The 18318-nt window shown below is 56.2% G+C and overlaps 1 protein-coding gene across 1 annotated transcript; it reads left to right on the top strand.

Moving 5' to 3' along the window:
* Positions 1-16969, top strand: LOC138812864 (EH domain-containing protein 2). Its single transcript, XM_070001087.1, has 6 exons — positions 1-88; positions 2920-3344; positions 3848-3945; positions 8722-9134; positions 14302-14466; positions 15452-16969. Exons 2-6 carry the CDS (start codon positions 2941-2943, stop codon positions 16001-16003), a joined length of 1632 nt encoding a protein of 543 aa, XP_069857188.1. The 5' UTR covers positions 1-88; positions 2920-2940; the 3' UTR covers positions 16004-16969.
* Positions 16970-18318: the final 1349 nt, after the last annotated feature.

Genomic DNA, 18318 nt, shown 5'->3' with positions numbered 1-18318 from the left:
CACTGCGCTCCCCGCGCTCCTGACGCCCGCCAGGCCCGGCCGCGCCGCGCCCGACCGCGATCCCCGCCGCCGCCTGCGCCGCGACCCCGTGAGTGCTCCGCGCCCCGTCCCGGGACCCCTGCTCCCCAAGCCACAACAGTGCTCCCCAAACCCAGCGGCCCCCAGCTCCTCGGCCCCTCCAGGCCCCCCCTCCCCGCCCCTCGTATACCCCCTCTCCCCACCCCCGTATGCCCCCCTCTCCCCCACCCCCCGTATACCCCCCTCTCCCCCACCCCCCGTATACCCCCCTCTCCCCACCCCCGTATACCCCCCTCTCCCCCACCCCCGTATACCCCCCTCTCCCCCACCCCCCGTATGCTCTCCTCTCCCCCATTCCCCATGTGCCCCCCTCTCCCCACCCCCGTGTTCCCCCCTCTCCCCACCCCCGTATACCTCCCTCTCCCCCACCCCCCGTATGCCCTCCTCTCCCCCATTCCCCATGTGCCCCCCTCTCCCCACCCCTCGTATACCCCCCTCTCCCCCACCCCCCATATGCCCCCCTCTCCCCCATTCCCCATGTGCCCCCCTCTCCCCACCCCCCGTGTGCCCCCCTCTCCCCACCCTTTGTATACCTCCCTCTCCCCCACCCCCGTATGCCCCCCTCTCCCCACCCCCGTGTGCCCCCTCTCCCCCATCCCCATGTGCTGGCCTGCTCTTCCCCTGTCCCTGGCTCTCAGCAGTGTCTTGCTAAAGAGTTTGCAAAGATGCCTGCGAAGAGCCAGGCGTGCGAGACAGGTCGATGGGAAAGAAATAAAAAGCCAGTTTGCAGCGTTTTCTTGAGGATCCCTAAAATTATAAGCATGGAGATGAGGGAGGGAGAGAGAAACACAGCGATGATGAGTAAAAGGAGCTACACAGGCTGAACAGCAGAGATAGATGGTAGGTAGATAGATGTTAGACAGATACACATAGATGATAAGATAATAAGAATGATGTCCAGACCAACAATCAGATAGATAGATCAGATAGACGATAGGAGACTGACTGGCTGGGCACTGGTGCTCAACACCAGTAATCCTATCTACTCAGGAAGCTAAGATCCAAGGATCCAGGTTCAAAGCCAGCCCAGGTAGGAAAGACTCTGATTCTCTTATCTCCAATAAACCACCAGAAAAAGCTGTAAGTGGCACTGTGGCTTAAGTGGTAAAGCGCTAATCTTGAGCAAAAGGGAGCTCAGGGACAGTGCCCAGGCCCAGAGTTCAAGCCCCACGACCGACCAAAAAAGAAAAGAAAAAAAAAAAGAGACTGACAGGTGATAATATAGATAGATGACGAGAGACAAATGGATATAGAGATAGATAGATAGATAGATAGATAGATAGATAGATAGATAGATCTGACACAGAGGTGCTGGGAAGGTGGCTCAGAGGTAGAGTGTTTGTCTTGCATGTATGAGGCCCTGGGTTCAATTCCTCAGCACCACATAAGCAGAAAAAGCCGGAAGTGGTGCTATGGCTCAAGTGGCACAGCACTAGCCTTGAACTGAAGAGCTGAGGGACAGCGCCCAGGCCCAGAGTTCAGGCCCCAGGACAGACCAAAAAAAAAAAAAAATCTGACAGATAAGACAGATGATAGACCTACAGTAGGTCTGAGGGAAGTAGGACTGTAATAGAGATAGAGTGTAGCAGGGCTGTAGTAGTGTTGTAATGGTGCTATAGTAGGGCTGTAGTAGTGTTGTAATGGTTCTGTAATAGAGCTGTATTAGAGCTGTAGTAGGGCTGTAATAGGGCTGTAGAGATCCTACTTTGGTGGTGGTGCTCCCCGCTCCTGGGTGGCGATGGGCCCTCTCCCTGACTGGTTCTGAGGATGGGTGTCCAGCTTAGCAATCTTGGGCGAGCGACTTTTTCTGTGTTTTCTTCTCAGTGTTACCAACAGTTCCTTGCCAGGAGAGCTGAACTGGTGTCTGCTTTACAGTGATGATTAACATTGCATTTGCCTGTCTTGATAATATCTGATGATCTCAGCACCCACAGCCTCTCACACCCCTGGCCCTTTGCACATTTTGCCACGCTGACGTCTCTGTCCTTACTGAAGCTCCCCAAAAGTCAGCCGTGCTTGGACCTTTTTTTTTTTTTCTGGTTGAATGTGGGACTTGAACTCTGGGCCTGGGTGCTGTCCCTCAGCTCTTCAGTTCAAGGGGAGCGCGCTACTGATTGAGCCACAGCACCACTTCCAGTTTTCTAGTGGTTTATTGAAGATGAGAGTCTCACAGATTCTCCTGCCCCAGTTGGCTTTGAATTGCGATCCTCAAACCTCAGCCTCCTGAGTAGCTAGGATTACAGGCCTGAGCCACTGCCTAAGGTTGTGCAAGCATTGTTAACTATTTAGTGCCCAGGTCCCCCGCTGGGGGTGTGGTGGGAGCCATTGGTCTCTGTGTTCATTTCTGGGCCCGCAGCTTGTGAAGTAGGGAATGGATAGATTGCAGTGAGAATTGATCCATGGCAGGAATAGATGGACTGGGGAGATGTGTGTGTGTGTGTGTGTGTGTGTGTGTGTGTGTGTCTGTCTGTCTGTCTGTCTGCGTTCCTTCCAGAAGGCTCCCTCTCACCCACACTTACCCTCCTCCAGATTCCCCTTCTTTTTTTGGGGGGGGGTCCTGTCATGGGGCCTGAACTCTGGGCCTGGGCACTGTCCCTCAGCTCTTCGGCTCAAGGCTAGCGCTTGAGCCACAGTGCCACTTCCGGCTTTTTTTCTGCTTATGTGGTGCTGAGTATCGAACCCAGGGCCTCATGCATGCAAGCAAGCACTCTACCACTGAGCCACCTTCCCAGCCCCAGATTCCCCTTCTTGAGCCATACCCTAGATGGACCTGTCCCTTCCCATCCACTTCATCTCCCTCCCTCCCATTCTGCCCCCCACTCATGTCCTCTCCTCCCACAGACAGCCATCCAGTGGTCTACCATGTTCAGCTGGCTGAAACGGGGCGGGGCCCGCGGCCAGCAGCCCGAGGCGATCCGCACGGTGACCTCGGCCCTCAAGGAGTTGTACAGGACCAAGCTGCTGCCCCTGGAGGAGCAGTACCGCTTCGGGGCTTTCCACTCGCCTGCCCTCGAGGATGCCGACTTCGACGGCAAGCCCATGGTGCTGGTGGCCGGCCAGTACAGCACGGGCAAAACCAGCTTCATCCAGTACCTGCTGGAGCAAGAGGTGCCTGGCTCCCGAGTGGGGCCCGAACCCACCACCGATTGCTTCGTGGCTGTGATGCATGGGGAGACGGAGGGCACCGTGCCCGGCAACGCCCTGGTGGTAGACCCGGACAAGCCCTTCCGGAAGCTCAACCCCTTTGGGAACACCTTCCTCAACAGGTGTGGTTGGCCGCCAATGAGGAGGGGTACCCTGGCACCCCAACTCTGCCTCTCTCCCATGCGGTGCCAGCTCCCCCCTCTGTCTGCCTGGTTCTTCTTCCTCCTCTTCTGCTGTCAGCCAGGTTGCTGGGCACACTCAGAGAAGTGACTGACCATCTCTGTGCCTCTCCTGCTCCTCTGAGACATCCAAGGGATGGCTTCCGCCGCGGGCTCTGGCTTCGCTTCATTTCACATAGTCTGATTTTTGTTGTTGTTTGTTTGTTTGGGTGAGACACGTCCTTGCTGAGTAGTCCGGCTGTCCGGCCTCCACCTCCTCTGAGTTGCTGGGATTACAGGCGTGCACCACCATGCCCTGCTGGAACTGTGCTTTTTTTTTTTTTTTTAATGGATCCATTTTCTCTTCCTGACTGTCCATCTCTCCAGCTCCTCGGGTTCTCTGCACCTTCTCTCTCCTGCTCCCCTCCCCCCTTCCTGCACTCACCCCTCACCTTGCTGCTCCCCAGGTTCATGTGCGCCCAGCTCCCCAACCAGGTCCTGGAGAGCATAAGTATCATCGACACCCCCGGCATTCTGTCAGGCGCCAAACAGAGAGTGAGCCGCGGTGAGTGAAGGCCTAGCCCAGGGTCTGAGGGAGGAGGCTGGGGCCTGGACCCCTGGGTCTGAGGGAGGAGGCTGAGGCTTAGACCCCTGGATCTGAGGGAGGAGGCTGGTGCCTGGACCCCTGGGTCTGAGGATGGATGCCAGGTCTGAAGACAAAGACCAGGTCTGAGGGAGGAGGCTGGGGCCTGGACCCCTGGGCTGAGTCTGAGGGAGGAAGCTGAGGCCTGGACCCCTGGGTTTGAGGATGGATGCCAGGTCTGAAGGCAAAGACCAGGTTTGAGGGAGGAGGCTGGTGCCTAGACCTCTGGGTCTGAGGGAGGAGGCTGAGGCTTGGACCCCTGGATCTGAGGGAGGAGGCTGGGGCTTGGACCCCTGGATCTGAGGGAGGAGGCTGGTGCCTGGTGGGTCTGAGGGAGGAGGCTGGGGCTTGGACCCTGGGTCTGAGGATGGATGCCAGGTCTGAAGGCAAAGACCAGGTTTGAGGGAGGAGGCTGGTGCCTAGACCTCTGGGTCTGAGGGAGGAGGCTGAGGCTTGGACCCCTGGATCTGAGGGAGGAGGCTGGGGCTTGGACCCCTGGATCTGAGGGAGGAGGCTGGTGCCTGGTGGGTCTGAGGGAGGAGGCTGGGGCTTGGACCCTGGGTCTGAGGATGGATGCCAGGTCTGAAGGCAAAGACCAGGTCTGAGGGAGGAGGCTGGGGCCTGGAGCCCTGGGCTGGGTTTGAGGGAGGAAGCTGAGGCCTGGACCCCTGGGTCTAGGAGGCTGAGGCCTGGACCCCTGGGTTTGAGGATGGATGCCACATCTGAAGGCAAAGACCAGGTTTGAGGGAGGAGGCTGGGGCTTGGACTCCTGGGTCTGAGGGAGAGGGCTGAGGCCTAGATCCCAGGGTCTGAGGGAGGAGGCTGGGGCCTCCCCTGGTCCTGTCCCCTGGGCCAGGCAGGTTGAGCCCAGGAGGCTGGGATTCCCTGGGCTGGGGGAGGGAGGCCAGGCGGCACACGTGTGAGCAGGCCCAGGCCGCATGTCTGGGCGGGCCGAGGGTGGAAGGGGAGCCCAGGAAGAGACAGGGAGACCTCAGGGACAGGGACGGGCCCGGCTCTCAGCAGCCTGAGAGCAGAGCCAGCGCAGGGAGGCCTGGGCCTCGCCAGCTCCTGGCTCGGGCCTGGGCCACAGATGGGGCTGAGAGGGGCAGGAGGGGGGATCTGGATGGGGGCCAAGGCCCGGCCTGGAATTTATAAACAGCTGTGCAGGGGGAGGGGGGGGAATTCCAGAGGGAGCCAGCTCCACCCCTGCGGGGCCTGCCCTGACCCAGCTCTGCTGCCACCCTTCCCCTCCCGGCCTGGGGTTCTCCACCACCTGCCCCTTCTCACCCTCTGGCCGGGCCAACCCGGCCCCTTGCCTCAGCCCCTTGCCTCCCCCCCCATGCCCTGCCCCCAGCCTCAGGCTCCGCCCACAGGCTCCTTCTCAGTGTCTGTCCCGCCCCTTCCAGCCCTTGGCTGGCCCGCCCCTCCCTGGCCCCGCCCCTCCCTGGCCCCGCCCCTCCACAATCAGTTCTGCCTCCGCCTCTCACCATATGGCCCCGCCCCACGCATTTTAAAGTCTCTGGCCCCGCCCATCCGAGGCCATCTGGCCCCGCCCACCTCCCTGGAGTCAAACTGGAGCAAAGGAACAGGCGGTAGAGCAGAGGGGAGCTTGAGTCCGGCGGGATGCGGGCCCAGGGTAGTGGTGCCCCTGACACCCCCCCCACCCCCTCGCCGGGGGCAGCGGGAGGGAGGGCAGCAGAGGAAGAGCTCTGTGTGCGCGTGTCTGGCGTGTGGGATTGATTGTGTGTCTGCAGTGAACCTTCGTGAACTGAGAGTTCAAAGCCAGGCTGGCTATGTGGCCAGGCCCTGACTCAAAACACAGAATATGTACATAAAAAAAAAAAAAAAGCAAAACGAAATGATTTTCGAGGTGGCAGCTCTGGAGTTGGAACTGGGGGCTTTAGGCTTGCCAGGCAGGCGGGCTGGAACTCGGGCCACGCCCTCATTCGACCACGCCCACCCACAATGTGCGTCAGCGGGTGGCCACGCCCATTTCAGTCCCGCCCCTGCTTTGCTGTGTCCTTATTTTGTGGGCACCTCCAACCTTCTGATGTAAAATTTACAGATGTAAGTCCCCACTCCCAGCTTGAACATATGATTGGTGCTACTGGGATTTGAACTCAGGGTCTGTGCTCTGCCACTTGAGTCACGTCCCCAGGCCTTTTTGCTTTAATTTTTAAGGTTGGGTCTCACACAGACCTGGCCCGGCCTGACCCTGGTCCTCCTACTTCTACCTCCCAAGTAGCTGGGATTACACATAGGAATCACCACGTCTGCCTATTTATTATTATTTTGGGGCTTTTTTGAGACAGGGCATGTCACCCAGGCTGGGCTGGATCTCAGCTAAGCTCTGCCACTGTGGGCTTGTAACATTAGAGTAAGCCACCTCACCTCTCCTTGCTTGCTCCAGGGCTGGAGAGTGGGGTACAGTGGGCCTCCTAGCTCTTCAGAAGGGTTGTTAGTTACACCATGAAGCACACATAGTGTGGTTCAGCATATAGTAGGTGCTGTGAGCATGCTAACCAGGACTGTTTTTCTTGGCCCAGTATCTCCTAGTCTGTCCCCGCCACGTCTTAATTCCATGGCTGATTCAACCCCCTGCCCTCCTTCCCTCCCTGTCCCAGGAGACACTCTTTTCCAAATCCAGGCCCCTGTGTGTGTGTGTGTGTCTGTGTGCGTGCAAGCTGGGAACGTACAGGGAGGCCCAGCTGCCGTCCTTCCAGTGATCTGCCTTCCTCGCCACCACCTTGCCCCAACAATGCCCCAAGTCCCCCTATCCCTCCTGCTTCCTCCCAGGCAGAATTAGGCCTTCATCCTCTCACACCTGTTTCCTCATCTGGAAAATGAGGTAGCAGAGTTCCTGGCTGCTTGCTGGTGCCCAGCAGATTCAACAAGTCAGTCTATGTGGCTGGGGATGGGAGGAGTTTCAGGGGGTCCCCTCTTGTCATCTGCTTCCAGGAAGCCCTCCCTGCCCCTTCCCCAGGGTAGGTCAGTCTCCTGGGAACCCCGCCTCCCATTCCAGGCTGACCCCTCTGGAAATGTCTATGTACACCCCCCAAGGATTGCCACCCTAGAAGCATGGGGGGGGTAGTTCTTTTCATAGTTTTCTTTGTTTTTTTGTGTGATTTTTTTTTCTTTTGCTAGTCATGGGACTTGAACTTGGATCCTGGGCAATATTCCTGAGCTTTTTCCCTTATAGTGCTCTACCACTTTGAGCCACAGCACCACTTCTGGTTTTCTAGTGGTTCATTGGAGATAAGAGTCTTGCAGATTTTCCTGCCCAGGTTGGCTTTGAACTGTGATCATCACATCTCAGCCTGCTGAGTAGCTAGGATTACAGGCATGAGCCACCAGCACCCAGCTCCTTTTCACAGTTTTCTTGAGGTCTTAATCCATCTTGCCCTGAAGCTGCCTCAGTTTCCAGTTCAGTGCCAAGCACTTTACCTGCATCCGCTCACTTGCACCCTTGAATGGCACCTGTGAGACAGGTCCTGTCCTCACCTCCAGAAGAGGACACAAATTCAGAGAGGCTAATTGACTTAACTAAAGGTCACACAGCTAATGGGGACAGAGCAGGATTCAAACCCAGGTCTTCTTGACTGTCAGATGGTAGAGTGAGGCCTCTCAGTCTCTGCTTTCCTGTGCTCTGCTAGTTGGTGAATGAGTTAGTGAATGGCCAGCCAAGGTGGGGAGAAGTGAATGAAGCTCATGGGTGGAGACAGGAATGAAGGAAGGAAGAAATGAGTGAGCACAGAGCCAGCACTTCCACTCTGTCTGTGTTGACTCCAGGATTTAAGGCAGAGCTTGAAGCAGAAAGGACTCAGGAAACAGATTGTAAAAAAAGTGTCACAGGGGGAGGGGAACAGAAGAGTAGCATGGTGGCTCACTCCTATAATCCCAGCTACTCAGGAGGCTGAGTTATGGGGATGGTTGTTCAAAGCCAACCCAGGCAGGAAAGTCCTTGAGACTCATCTCCATTAACTACCAAAAAAAAAAAAAATCTGGAAGTGGAGCTGTGGCTTAAGTGGTAGAGGACCAGCCTTGAATGAAAAAACCTCAGGGACAAACTGGACACCAGTGGCTCACACCTGTAATCCCAGCTACTCAGGAGACTGAGATCTGAGGCTCGAGGTTCAAAACCAGCTCAGCAGGAAAGTCCATGAAACTCTTTTTATTTTTCCTTTTCTTTTTTGTCAGTTGTGGGCTCTACCACTTGAGCCATAGTGCCATTTCCCCATGAGACTCTTAACTCCAACAAACTACCCAGAAAAAAAAAAAGCCAGACGTGTCGCTGTGCTGTGGCTCCTGTGGTAGAGCACTAGCCTTGAGCATAAAGAGGTTCAGGAACAGCACCTAGGCCCTGAGTTCAAGCCCCAGGACTGACATTAATAATGACAATCACAACAAACTAGTTAATCAAATTAAAGATGTGAACTGTGACCCTTTGCCAGGGAATCTGACTTGGGAGGGGGGGTCCTGGAGAGGGGCCCTGGTGACAGGGGCGTTTAGGGAGGGAGGGGTCAGGATACAGGGGAGGGGCTCCTTGAAATGCTTGGTAGTTATTGGGGCTTGCAAGCCACGCCCCCAAGTGTAGCCACGCCCCAAGCGACCATGCCCGTGTGGAGCCACGCCCCCAGTGGCGCTGTGGTATTTTACAGGCCAGTCCTGGGGCTTGAACTCTGTTCTGCTCCGCCCCAGGCTACGACTTCCCTGCCGTGCTGCGCTGGTTCGCTGAGCGCGTGGACCTCATCGTCCTGCTATTCGACGCGCACAAGCTGGAGATCTCGGATGAGTTCTCAGAGGCCATCGGTGCCCTGCGGGGCCATGAGGACAAGATCCGCGTGGTGCTCAACAAGGCCGACATGGTGGAGACGCAGCAGCTCATGCGCGTCTATGGCGCGCTCATGTGGGCCCTGGGCAAGGTGGTGGGCACGCCCGAGGTGCTGCGCGTCTACATCGGCTCCTTCTGGTCCCAGCCGCTCCTGGTGCCCGACAACCGGCGGCTCTTCGAGCTGGAGGAGCAGGATCTCTTCCGGGACATCCAGGGCCTACCGCGCCACGCAGCGCTGCGCAAGCTCAACGACCTGGTGAAGCGGGCCCGGCTGGTGCGGGTGAGCAGGCCGGGGCGACTCCCTCATCCCCCCCAAACGCAGGGCCTCACTGTGTCTCCCCCAACTGGTGTCCTTCCCTTACTCCATCCCTTCTTCTCTTCCCTCATCTCTCACTCTTTGCCCGTCGTTCTCCATTTTGCTACCCAGGGTCTACCCCAGGACCTTTGCACTTGCCATTTACTTTCTCAGCATTCTCTTGCTCCCTGGCTATTCCCGATTTATTCCAAATCTCTAAAGGAAGGTCTTCCTCTGCCTTCTTTTATTATTTCAGTCAGTGTGTGGGCTAGTACTGCAGCTTGAACTCAGGGCCTGGGCACTAGCCTTTAACTTTTCTGATCAAAGCTGGTGTACTACCACTTGTGCCACAGCTCCACTTCCTGGTTTTGAGGCTTCACTGGAGATAAGAGGCTCTTGGATTTTGCTGTCCAGGCTGGCTTTGAGCCCTGATCCTTAGATCTCAGCTTTGTGAGTAGCTAGGGTGACCGGCACACACCTTTTGATGCATTTGTAATTCCTCCTTTTCACGGTGGTAGTTTTCTCCAGTGTCCTCATTGCCTGGTCATGGGTCAGCCTGGTCAGCCATACATCACGACTGGTCAGCTCATACTTAAGCCACACAGACCCGGGGTTTTGGAGTCCTTCAAGCCTGTGCTCCCAGCAGCTGGGACAGAATTGCTCTGCAAATATTTACAGGAGGGATCTCACTAGAAAAGCTGGCACTTAACAAAGTCTCCTCTGTGCCCAGGCCCCCGCTGGGTAGCCCTGGGGACGTGGAACCCAGAGCAATTCTACTGTACCCCAGGTTCCATTCCAAGATGAGGACAGGACAGCGCGGTGGGTCAGGGGCTAGGTCGGGTCCTCTGGCCCTGGGGAAATCAGGGAGGGTGCTTGGAAGAGAACACACGAGGGAAACTGACAGAGGACACGGTGTCAGACAGTCTAGGGCTGGGGGGGGGGGGACGGTGGTAGGAGTCAGGCCCTGGGACCTTGTGCAAAAAACTACAGAGAGGAGGGAGAGAGAGACAGGGAGAGAAGGAAGGAGAGAGAGGGAGAGCGAGGCATTGCTTACAGGCCTTGTTGTAAGAACGATTTTGGAGGCCAAATTCAACATTTCCACGGGAGGCCGCCAGGGTGGAGGTGGGGCAGGAAGCCAGGAGGCCTAGAAGGTTCCAGGGGGAGCGGTGTTGGTCCAGGAGCTTGCTTACAGGGGTGACTCAGAGCCGCACCCCGCTGCAGGAATCCCCCCTACGATGCGGCGGGGGGGGGGCTCCCTCGCAAGCCCAGGCCTCAGGGGTCCTCTTTCTCTCCTTTGCCCAGGCCTGGGGGTTCCCCTATCCCTGTCCTGCCCAGGCCTCCGGTCCTCCCCCTCTTCTCTTCCCTGTCCAGTGCCTGTCCTGTCTTTATCCCCCTAGGTCCCCTGGGGAAGTAGAGGCCCGAGCTGCAGCCCCAGGCACCGGGACACCTGGAGCCCCCGCCAGGCAGGAGGCGGCTCCGGAAACCGGGACAAACCCCGGAGCCCGCCCCGCGCCCTCACGCCCGGCCCCGGGCCGCCCACGAGCCTTATCTCTTCCCGACACCTTCCCCCACTTCCTCCCTGGAAAAGCCATCAGCGCCCTCCCGCCTGCTTTCCCCATGACCACGCCCCCAGTTCCTATTGGCCCGTTACGAGGCCCCGCCCACCACACCGGGACACACCCCGTTCATTGGCTTCTCTGGCCACACCCTCCCGCAGGTTTGTCCTGCAGGTTCAGCCCCCCGGGGTCCCTCAGAGCAATCAAGACTCGGGAGGGCAGAATTCAGGGTCAGCTGTGACCAAACTTATTCCCGCCCCAGTCACCCCAACACACCTCGCAAGGAGGATTCAGCCACACTTAGTCGGTCCCTAACCCTTTACCATCCTCCATGCTTTGCAACGGGACTGGGTGATGACTTAACTTCGTGCCTCAGTTTCCCCACCCATGCAGGGCAAGTGTGACTGACTCCACTGGCTTTACTCAGTGGTGGAGGTCATTAAATGAAGGCTTATAGGATTATTTCTTTCCTTTCTTTCTTTCTTTCTTTTTCTTTCTCTTTCTCCTTCTTTCCTTCCTTCCTTTCTTTAATCAGTCGTGGGACTTGAACTCTGGGCCTGGGCACTGTCCCTCAGCTCTTCAGCTCAAGCCTAGTGCTCTACCACTTGAGCCACAGCACCACTTCCGATTTTCTGGTTCATTGGAGATAGAGTCTCACGGACTTTTCCTGCCCGGGCTGGCTTTGAACTGTGATCATCAGATCTCAGGCTCCTGAGTAGCTAAGATTACAGGCATGAGCCACCAGTACCCAGCTAAGTATTCTAGGATTTTGTGGTATTTGCTGCCAAGCTTTCAGGTGGGTCTGATTCTAAAGGAGTCCAAGTGCCCCCTAACTCCAGACAGAACCTATACCTGGCCAGGCCCCAGGCGCTATAGCTAAGAAACGTCTCTTTTTCTCTAAAATAATATTTTACTGGGAAACAAGACATTTAAAAATGACTCAATCCAAAGGGAGCTCAGTGAAGGGACTGTTTTACGAGGAGGGAGCAGGGAATGGGTGAACTGAGGGGGGGTTCTAGTGTCAGGGTGTTCAGGCAGAGAACAATGCACCAAGGCCCTGGGGCCACCAGGAACCTGCTTGTTGGAACAGGAGCCCCGTGTGGCAGGCGGAGGGTGGAGGAGGTGATTCAGAATGAGCCGGGGCTGCCAACATGTTTAACATTCTAAACCTATGATGCTTTCAAAAATATCTTTAACAGCTGTTTTGATTGAACTCTTAAGAGGATCTCAAGGGAAAGCATTCATGCTCTGTCAAAGGTGCTTCCTCCTTCCCCACCTCTCTAGCCCTCAGATTCTGTGCTAAGTAACAACTCTCTAAGTACTTTCTCATGTACTTCTTTCCAAACAAGTTCTTTTTTGGGGTGTGGGAGGGAGTGGGGGACAGGGCTGGATCCTATATTGCTTGCCCAGCACATCCAAAGCCTTCCAGTCATTTACAGGACCTTTGCACGTGCTAGGCAAGCGCTCTACCACTGAGCCCCCCATCTGTAAGTCTGATTCTATTTTCTTTTTATGAGCGTGCGTAATCACTGAGCTTCCTGTACAGAGTGGCCAGCATTCATTTGGATGAGAGCAGAATAATTCATTTAGTGAGATTGTAGCTCAGAGGTTCCTAAGTTCAGGGGTTTAGCCCACCAGTGTTTCCTGAGAGCCTGCTGTGCCAGGGCTGGGAACAGAGGAAACCCACAAGGTCCCAGGGCCCCCCTGGGGCTCATATTCTGATGGCGAGACCCTTAAGTACAAAAGCCGATAAAAACAATGAGTTAAGGTAAACTGCGAGGAAGATAAAGGTGAAGCTATAAAATACTAGATCTATGGTAGCAGTCAGGGCATTTATTTTGTGGAGATGAAGTAGCCAACTGCAGGGAGATCAGGATAGAGTTCCAAGCAGAGCAAGGGGTACAGGCAAAGGCCCTGGGGTAGGGGAAAGGTTAGCGTGCTGGAGGTTAGCCAAGGAAATCTGGCAAGGAAAGATGGGGCGGGAGATGCAGGGTAAAGTTGCAGGAGGTAAATCCTGTGGGCAGTAGTGTGGAAATCCCAGCACTCTAGAAGCTGAGGTTAGGAGGGTTGAGAGTCCCAAGCTAGTGTGTGCTACACAGCGGGTGTAGTGGTGCATCTCTGTAATCCCAGTTAGTCAGGAGGCTGAGTCAGGAGGATTGGGGGAGTTTGAGGGCAACCTGAGGGAAAGTCAGTGACAAACTGTCTTCAAAACAAAATATGAGGGCTGGGAAGGTGGCTCAGTGGTAGAGTGCTTGCCTAGCATGCATGAAGCCCTGGGTTCAATTCCTCAGTACCACATACACAGAAAATGTCAGAAGTTGGTGCTGTGGCTCAAGTGGTAGAGTGCTAACCTTGAGCACAGAGAGGCTCAGAGACAGTTCCTTCTTTCTTTCTTTCCTTCCTTCCTTTCTTTTGTTTTCTCTTTCTTTTTCCCTCCCTCCCTCCCTCCCTCCCTCCCTCCCTCCCTCCCTCCCTCCCTCCCTTCCTTCCTTCCTTCCTTCCTTCCTTCCTTTCCTTCTTTTTGCCAGTTCTGAGGCTTGAACTCAGGGCCCGGGCACTGTCCCTGGGCTTCTTTTTACTCAAGGCTAGTACTCTACTACTTGAGCCACAGCACCACATCTGGCTTTTTCTGTGTATGTGGTACTGAGGAATTGAACCCAGGGCTTCATGCATGCTAGGCAAGCACTCTACCACTAAGCCACATTCCCACATTCGCAGCCTGAGACTCCTTTTTTTTTTTAATGGTCTTCCTTTTTTAATTTTATTAATTTTCTTTGTATGTGGTACCAAGGAATCGAACCCAAGGCTTCATGCATGTTAGGCAAGCACTCTACCACTAAGCCACATTCCCTGCCCCAGACTCTTACCTCTAATTAAGCATCAAAAAGCCAGAAGTGGAGCTGAAGCTGAAGTGGTTGAGCACTAACCAGCCTTGAGCAAAGTCAGGGATGGTGCACAGGCCTTGAGTTTACGCCCCAGTAAGTTTTCTCTCTCTCTCCCTCCCTCTCTCTCTCTCTCAGTAAGTTCTCTTTCTCTCTCTCTCCCTTCCTCCCCCCACCCCCCCCACAGTACAAATCAAAGGGCTGAGGGCGTGGCTCAGCAGCTCAGGGCCATCTGCACAGGCCATGGGTGCAACCGTAGCACGTCCAGATTTCTGGTCAGGGTGACAGAGCTGGGGCAGGCGGGGGGGGGGGGGGGGGGGGGGGGGGCGGGGGGATGGGAAGGGCTCAGGAGGAGGAGATGGCAGCTGGCCCTGAATTCCAGGCCAGGTCTCAGAGGAGATGGAGCTGGGTTGGGAATGTGGGTGGGCCCCGAGCTGGGTCTCCAGCTTGGAGAGGGGCCCCTGGTATGCAGAGTGAACTGCTTGGGGAGGCGTGGCCTAACCTGAGGGCGTGGCGAAAGCCAGCGTGGGCATGGTTTAACGGTGAGGGGCGTGGTCTATGTGACATCAAGAACCCAGGCTGAGCCCCTCCCTTCCTCCCTACTCACAGTGGGGCTGTCCCCTTAAGCGCCCCCCCCCAACTTCCTAGAAATGCAGATTCCAGGCTCTGCCCAGTTGGACCTGGCTCAGGTGCCCATGCCTCTCCCTCCTGCAGGTTCATGCCTACATCATCAGCTACCTGAAGAAAGAGATGCCCTCCGTGTTTGGGAAGGAGAACAAGAAGAAGCAGCTGATCCTCAAGCTGCCCGTCATCTTTGCCAAGATTCAGCTGGAGCATCATATCTCCCCTGGAGACTTCCCTGACTGCCAGAAAATGCAGGTTTGAGGCTTCCCCCCTGACACACACACACACACACACACACACACACACACACACACACACACACACACACACACACACACACACACACACACACACACACACACACACACACACACACACACAGAATGAAAAGTACTTCCTGCAAACAGGTCCACCAGAGCCTGGTTTGGTGACTTTCCATAGTGGAGTGGATGGAAAAACCATAGGAAAAGCTTCATTTTCTTCATCTGGGCATAGTGGGGAACACCTGCAGTCCTGGCACTCAGAAGGTCCAGGCAGGAGGGTCTCTAGTTTAAGGGCCAGTTTGGGCTACCTGTCAAGATCCTGTCTCAAGAAATGTCAGCATCAGCCCCACACTGTGTCTCCAAGCCTGTAATCCCAGCTGCTCAGGAGGATGAGATCCAGAGGACCAAGGTTGGAAACCAACCCAGGCAGAAAAGTCTTGGAGATTTCTATCTCCAAAATAAACAGCCAAAAAACCTGGGCTAAGCCAGCCGCTGGTGGCACACACCTTTCATCCTAGCTACTCAGGAGGCTGAGATCTGAGGATCACAGTTCAAAGCCAATCCAGGCAGGAGAACCATCAGAAAACTGGAAGTGGTGCTGTGGCTCAAGTGGTAGAGCCCTAGCCTTGAGCTGAAGAGCTCAAGGGCAGTGTCCAGGCCCAGAGCTCATGCCCCATGACCTACAAAAAACAAGCAAAAAAACCCCAAAAAACCCCAAACAACAACAAAACCTCAAACCTCTCCTTCCCTGGGCTGGCTTTCAACATTGATCCTCAGATATCAGCCTCCTGAGTAGCTGGGATTACAGGTATGAACACCAAGGCCCGGAGGCATGCATTATTCAGGTCTCTCCTTGATCATGGTAGCTAAGGTGGAAACCAAGACCCAGAGAGGGGAGACCCCTGGCTCCCGGACACCCAGCAGGTGTGGGTGGCGTGGAGATGGCCACCTGATGTGCTGTGTCCCCCTGGCTGCAGGAGCTCCTGATGGCCCACGACTTCACCAAGTTCCACTCGCTGAAGCCGAAGCTGCTGGAGGCCCTGGACGAGATGCTGACGAAGGACATCGCCAGGCTGATGCCGCTGCTGCGGCAGGAGGAGCTGGAGAGTGTGGAGGCCGGTGTGCAGGGCGGCGCGTTCGAGGGCACCCACATGGGGCCCTTCGTGGAGCGGGGGCCGGATGAGGCGCTGGAGGCCGGCGAGGAAGGCTCAGATGATGAGGCCGAGTGGGTGGTGACCAAGGACAAGTCCAAGTATGACGAGATCTTCTACAACCTGGCCCCGGCCGACGGCAAGCTGAGCGGCTCCAAAGCCAAGACCTGGATGGTGGGCACCAAGCTTCCCAACTCGGTGCTGGGGCGCATCTGGAAGCTGAGCGACGTGGACCGCGACGGCATGCTGGACGACGAGGAGTTTGCTCTGGCCAGCCACCTCATCGAGGCCAAGCTCGAGGGCCACGGGCTGCCCACCAACCTGCCCCGCCGCCTTGTGCCGCCGTCCAAGAGGCGCCACAAGGGCTCGGCGGAGTGAGCCAGCCGGCCTAGGGCCTGCGGGCACCCCACCAACCCTGTGGGGTGCCCCGGGCCCAGCCGGCCACCTGCTAACCCCTACCTTGGCCCACACGCGCTCTGCCTGCCTGCAATGCCCAGCTGTCAGGACTTGGGGGGGGGGGGAAGGGCTCCTCCTTGCTCCTTGAAACTCTACTGAAAGCATTTTGTGGGGACCAGATGTCCCTCTGCACCCTCTGGGGTCCCCTACTAAGGGACATAGCACCGACTCACCTGGTGACCCCAACACGAACCCCGTGTCGCTCCTCATAAGCGAGCTGGCTATGGTTGAAATGACCCTCAACCCCCATTTCTGTCTTTTCTCCATCATTACACCCTTAGGTGTGAGGGGTAAAAAGCAGGGGAGGGGGGGAACGACAGTCCCTCCTCAGTCCCCCCCCATCCATTCTCTCCCACCTTGTTTTTTGGGGGGAGAGGAGGCAGAGCTGGGGACCCCGCCCTTCACGCACCCCGCTCCCACGGCACTAGAGGTTGCCCTCACCCCACAAGCCCACGTGGGTTATTTCTGTCCCCTTCCTTCCTCAGCTTCCCCGGTTCTAGACCCAGCACCAGTCACCTCCCCCCCACCCCCACGTCGCAACATGTTCCCATGGTGGCCCCCTCTGGACATGACAGCTCCGAGCTTCACAGCCCGGATTTTCAGGGATGTCATGGGAAAGGGGGATGGGTTCTTGGTGCTACAGCCCCTCCCTCCCTAAGGGGACCCCCACACACGCCTCTCTGTGCCTTCACTACCTACTAAGTGTGCTTGACCCAGGTTGGGGGCCCAGTGAACAAGATGGGCAACAGCAACAAAAACCCAGCTGCCTCCTCCAGGCTGCCCACCAGAGTTTCTGGTCCACTGTCCACCCCTACCCATGTCTGGGGACCTGGAGACCCAAGCCTGTGCCCTCCCCCACACCGCAAATAAAGCCGAGGCTTTCTTCTCCCAGGGTCTTCAGGTTGTCAGCGTGGACCCCTGCTCCCTGGGGGAAGGGGTGCTCTGGGTGGGGCCTTGGAATGGGAGGGGGCCCTAGGGGTTCTCAGGGCTGGGCTCTGTGACTCAATGCAAACGGGGCTGGGTGACTCAGGTCTGGGCTGGGGGCCAGGGCAGCATATTTTCCGAAGAAAAGTTACTCCAGGGGAGGGGGAGGGCTCCCCTCTCTGCTATCCCATGGGACACCCAGTCCCTCCCTCTCTCCTGCCTCCTCCAGCATGCCTTGGGGCCTGGGAACAGAGGGGGGGGGGGTGAGGAGGGGAGCTGGCAGCCATCGGCTGGCCAGCCTAGCAGCTCCCTGCTGGCCCCTGCTGGTCGCTGTGGAGCCCGGCGGGCTGGTGGCTGAAGCCAGGGATTGGAGCTCAGGTTTGCAGGCTGCGATGGGGCACTGTAGGCCTGGATCCCTGGCCCTGCTGTTTTCCTTTAAGAGTCAGGAATGGTTTTTATGTGGTCAGAGATCTCTGGATGGTGGCCAGGGCACGGGGCCTCTTTCCTTATTTGTCAAGATGAGTTTCCTTATTTGTGAAGATGAATTTGCTTGGGAGATAAAATCTCAGAGGTGAGGCGCCCAGATGCCAAGCGCAGCCTAAAGCATTTCACATACAGCTTCCAATCTTCAGGGTAATCTACTGTTAACTCTCATTTACCCACCCTAGGAAATTGAGGCACCAGTGAAGACTAGGACCAAGTGTGGTGGCTCAGAGCTGTAATCCTAGCTCCTCAGGAGGCAGAGATGGGAGGATCAGGATTTGAAGCCAGCCCAAGTAGTTAAAAGTCTACCTGAAAAATTAAACTAAAAGGAAAAGGGCTGTGGGCATGGCTCAGTGCTAGAGCATTTGTGTGAGACCCTGAGTTCAAGTCCTAGTAACCACCACGAATAGAGGAGGAAATGTTATTGAAACTGCATTTCTAGCAATCGTAATAGTCTTTCTAACATAACTTGAATATGAGGTTCTCTTGTTTCCAGACTCAATCTGTGTGTGTGTGTGAGAGAGAGAGAGAGAGAGAGAGAGAGAGAGAGAGGGAGGGAGAATATATTGGGACTTGAATTCAGAGCCTGGGTACTGTCCCTGAGCTTTTTTATCCAAGGCTGGTGCTCTACCACTTGAGCCACCATTCCACTTCTGATTTTCCTGGTGATTAAAGAGATAAAAAAATCACGGACTTGGGCTGGGGAGGTGGCTCAGTGGTAGAGTGTTTGCCTTGCAAGCATGAGGCCCTGGGTTCGATTCCTCAGCACTACATAATCAAAAAAGAAAAAAGCCGGAAGTGGCACTGTGGCTCAAGTGGTAGAGCACTAG

Source organism: Dipodomys merriami, unplaced genomic scaffold (genome assembly GCF_024711535.1).
Source record: "Dipodomys merriami isolate MVZ:Mamm:240054 unplaced genomic scaffold, mDipMer1.0.p SCAF_57, whole genome shotgun sequence".
In the NCBI taxonomy this organism is placed as follows: Eukaryota; Metazoa; Chordata; class Mammalia; order Rodentia; family Heteromyidae; genus Dipodomys; species Dipodomys merriami.
Note: the sequence above shows the minus strand (reverse complement) of the source record. Positions and strands in the feature narration are given on the sequence as shown.

Bases quoted from the DNA above. Each gene is read 5' to 3' on its own strand.
- LOC138812864 (XM_070001087.1), top strand. From the start codon at position 2,941: ATGTTCAGCTGGCTGAAACGGGGCGGGGCCCGCGGCCAGCAGCCCGAG. The intron at 3,345-3,847 runs GTGTGGTTGGCC...GCTGCTCCCCAG, and splicing joins GGGAACACCTTCCTCAACAG to GTTCATGTGCGCCCAGCTCC. The intron at 9,135-14,301 runs GTGAGCAGGCCG...TCCCTCCTGCAG, and splicing joins AGCGGGCCCGGCTGGTGCGG to GTTCATGCCTACATCATCAG.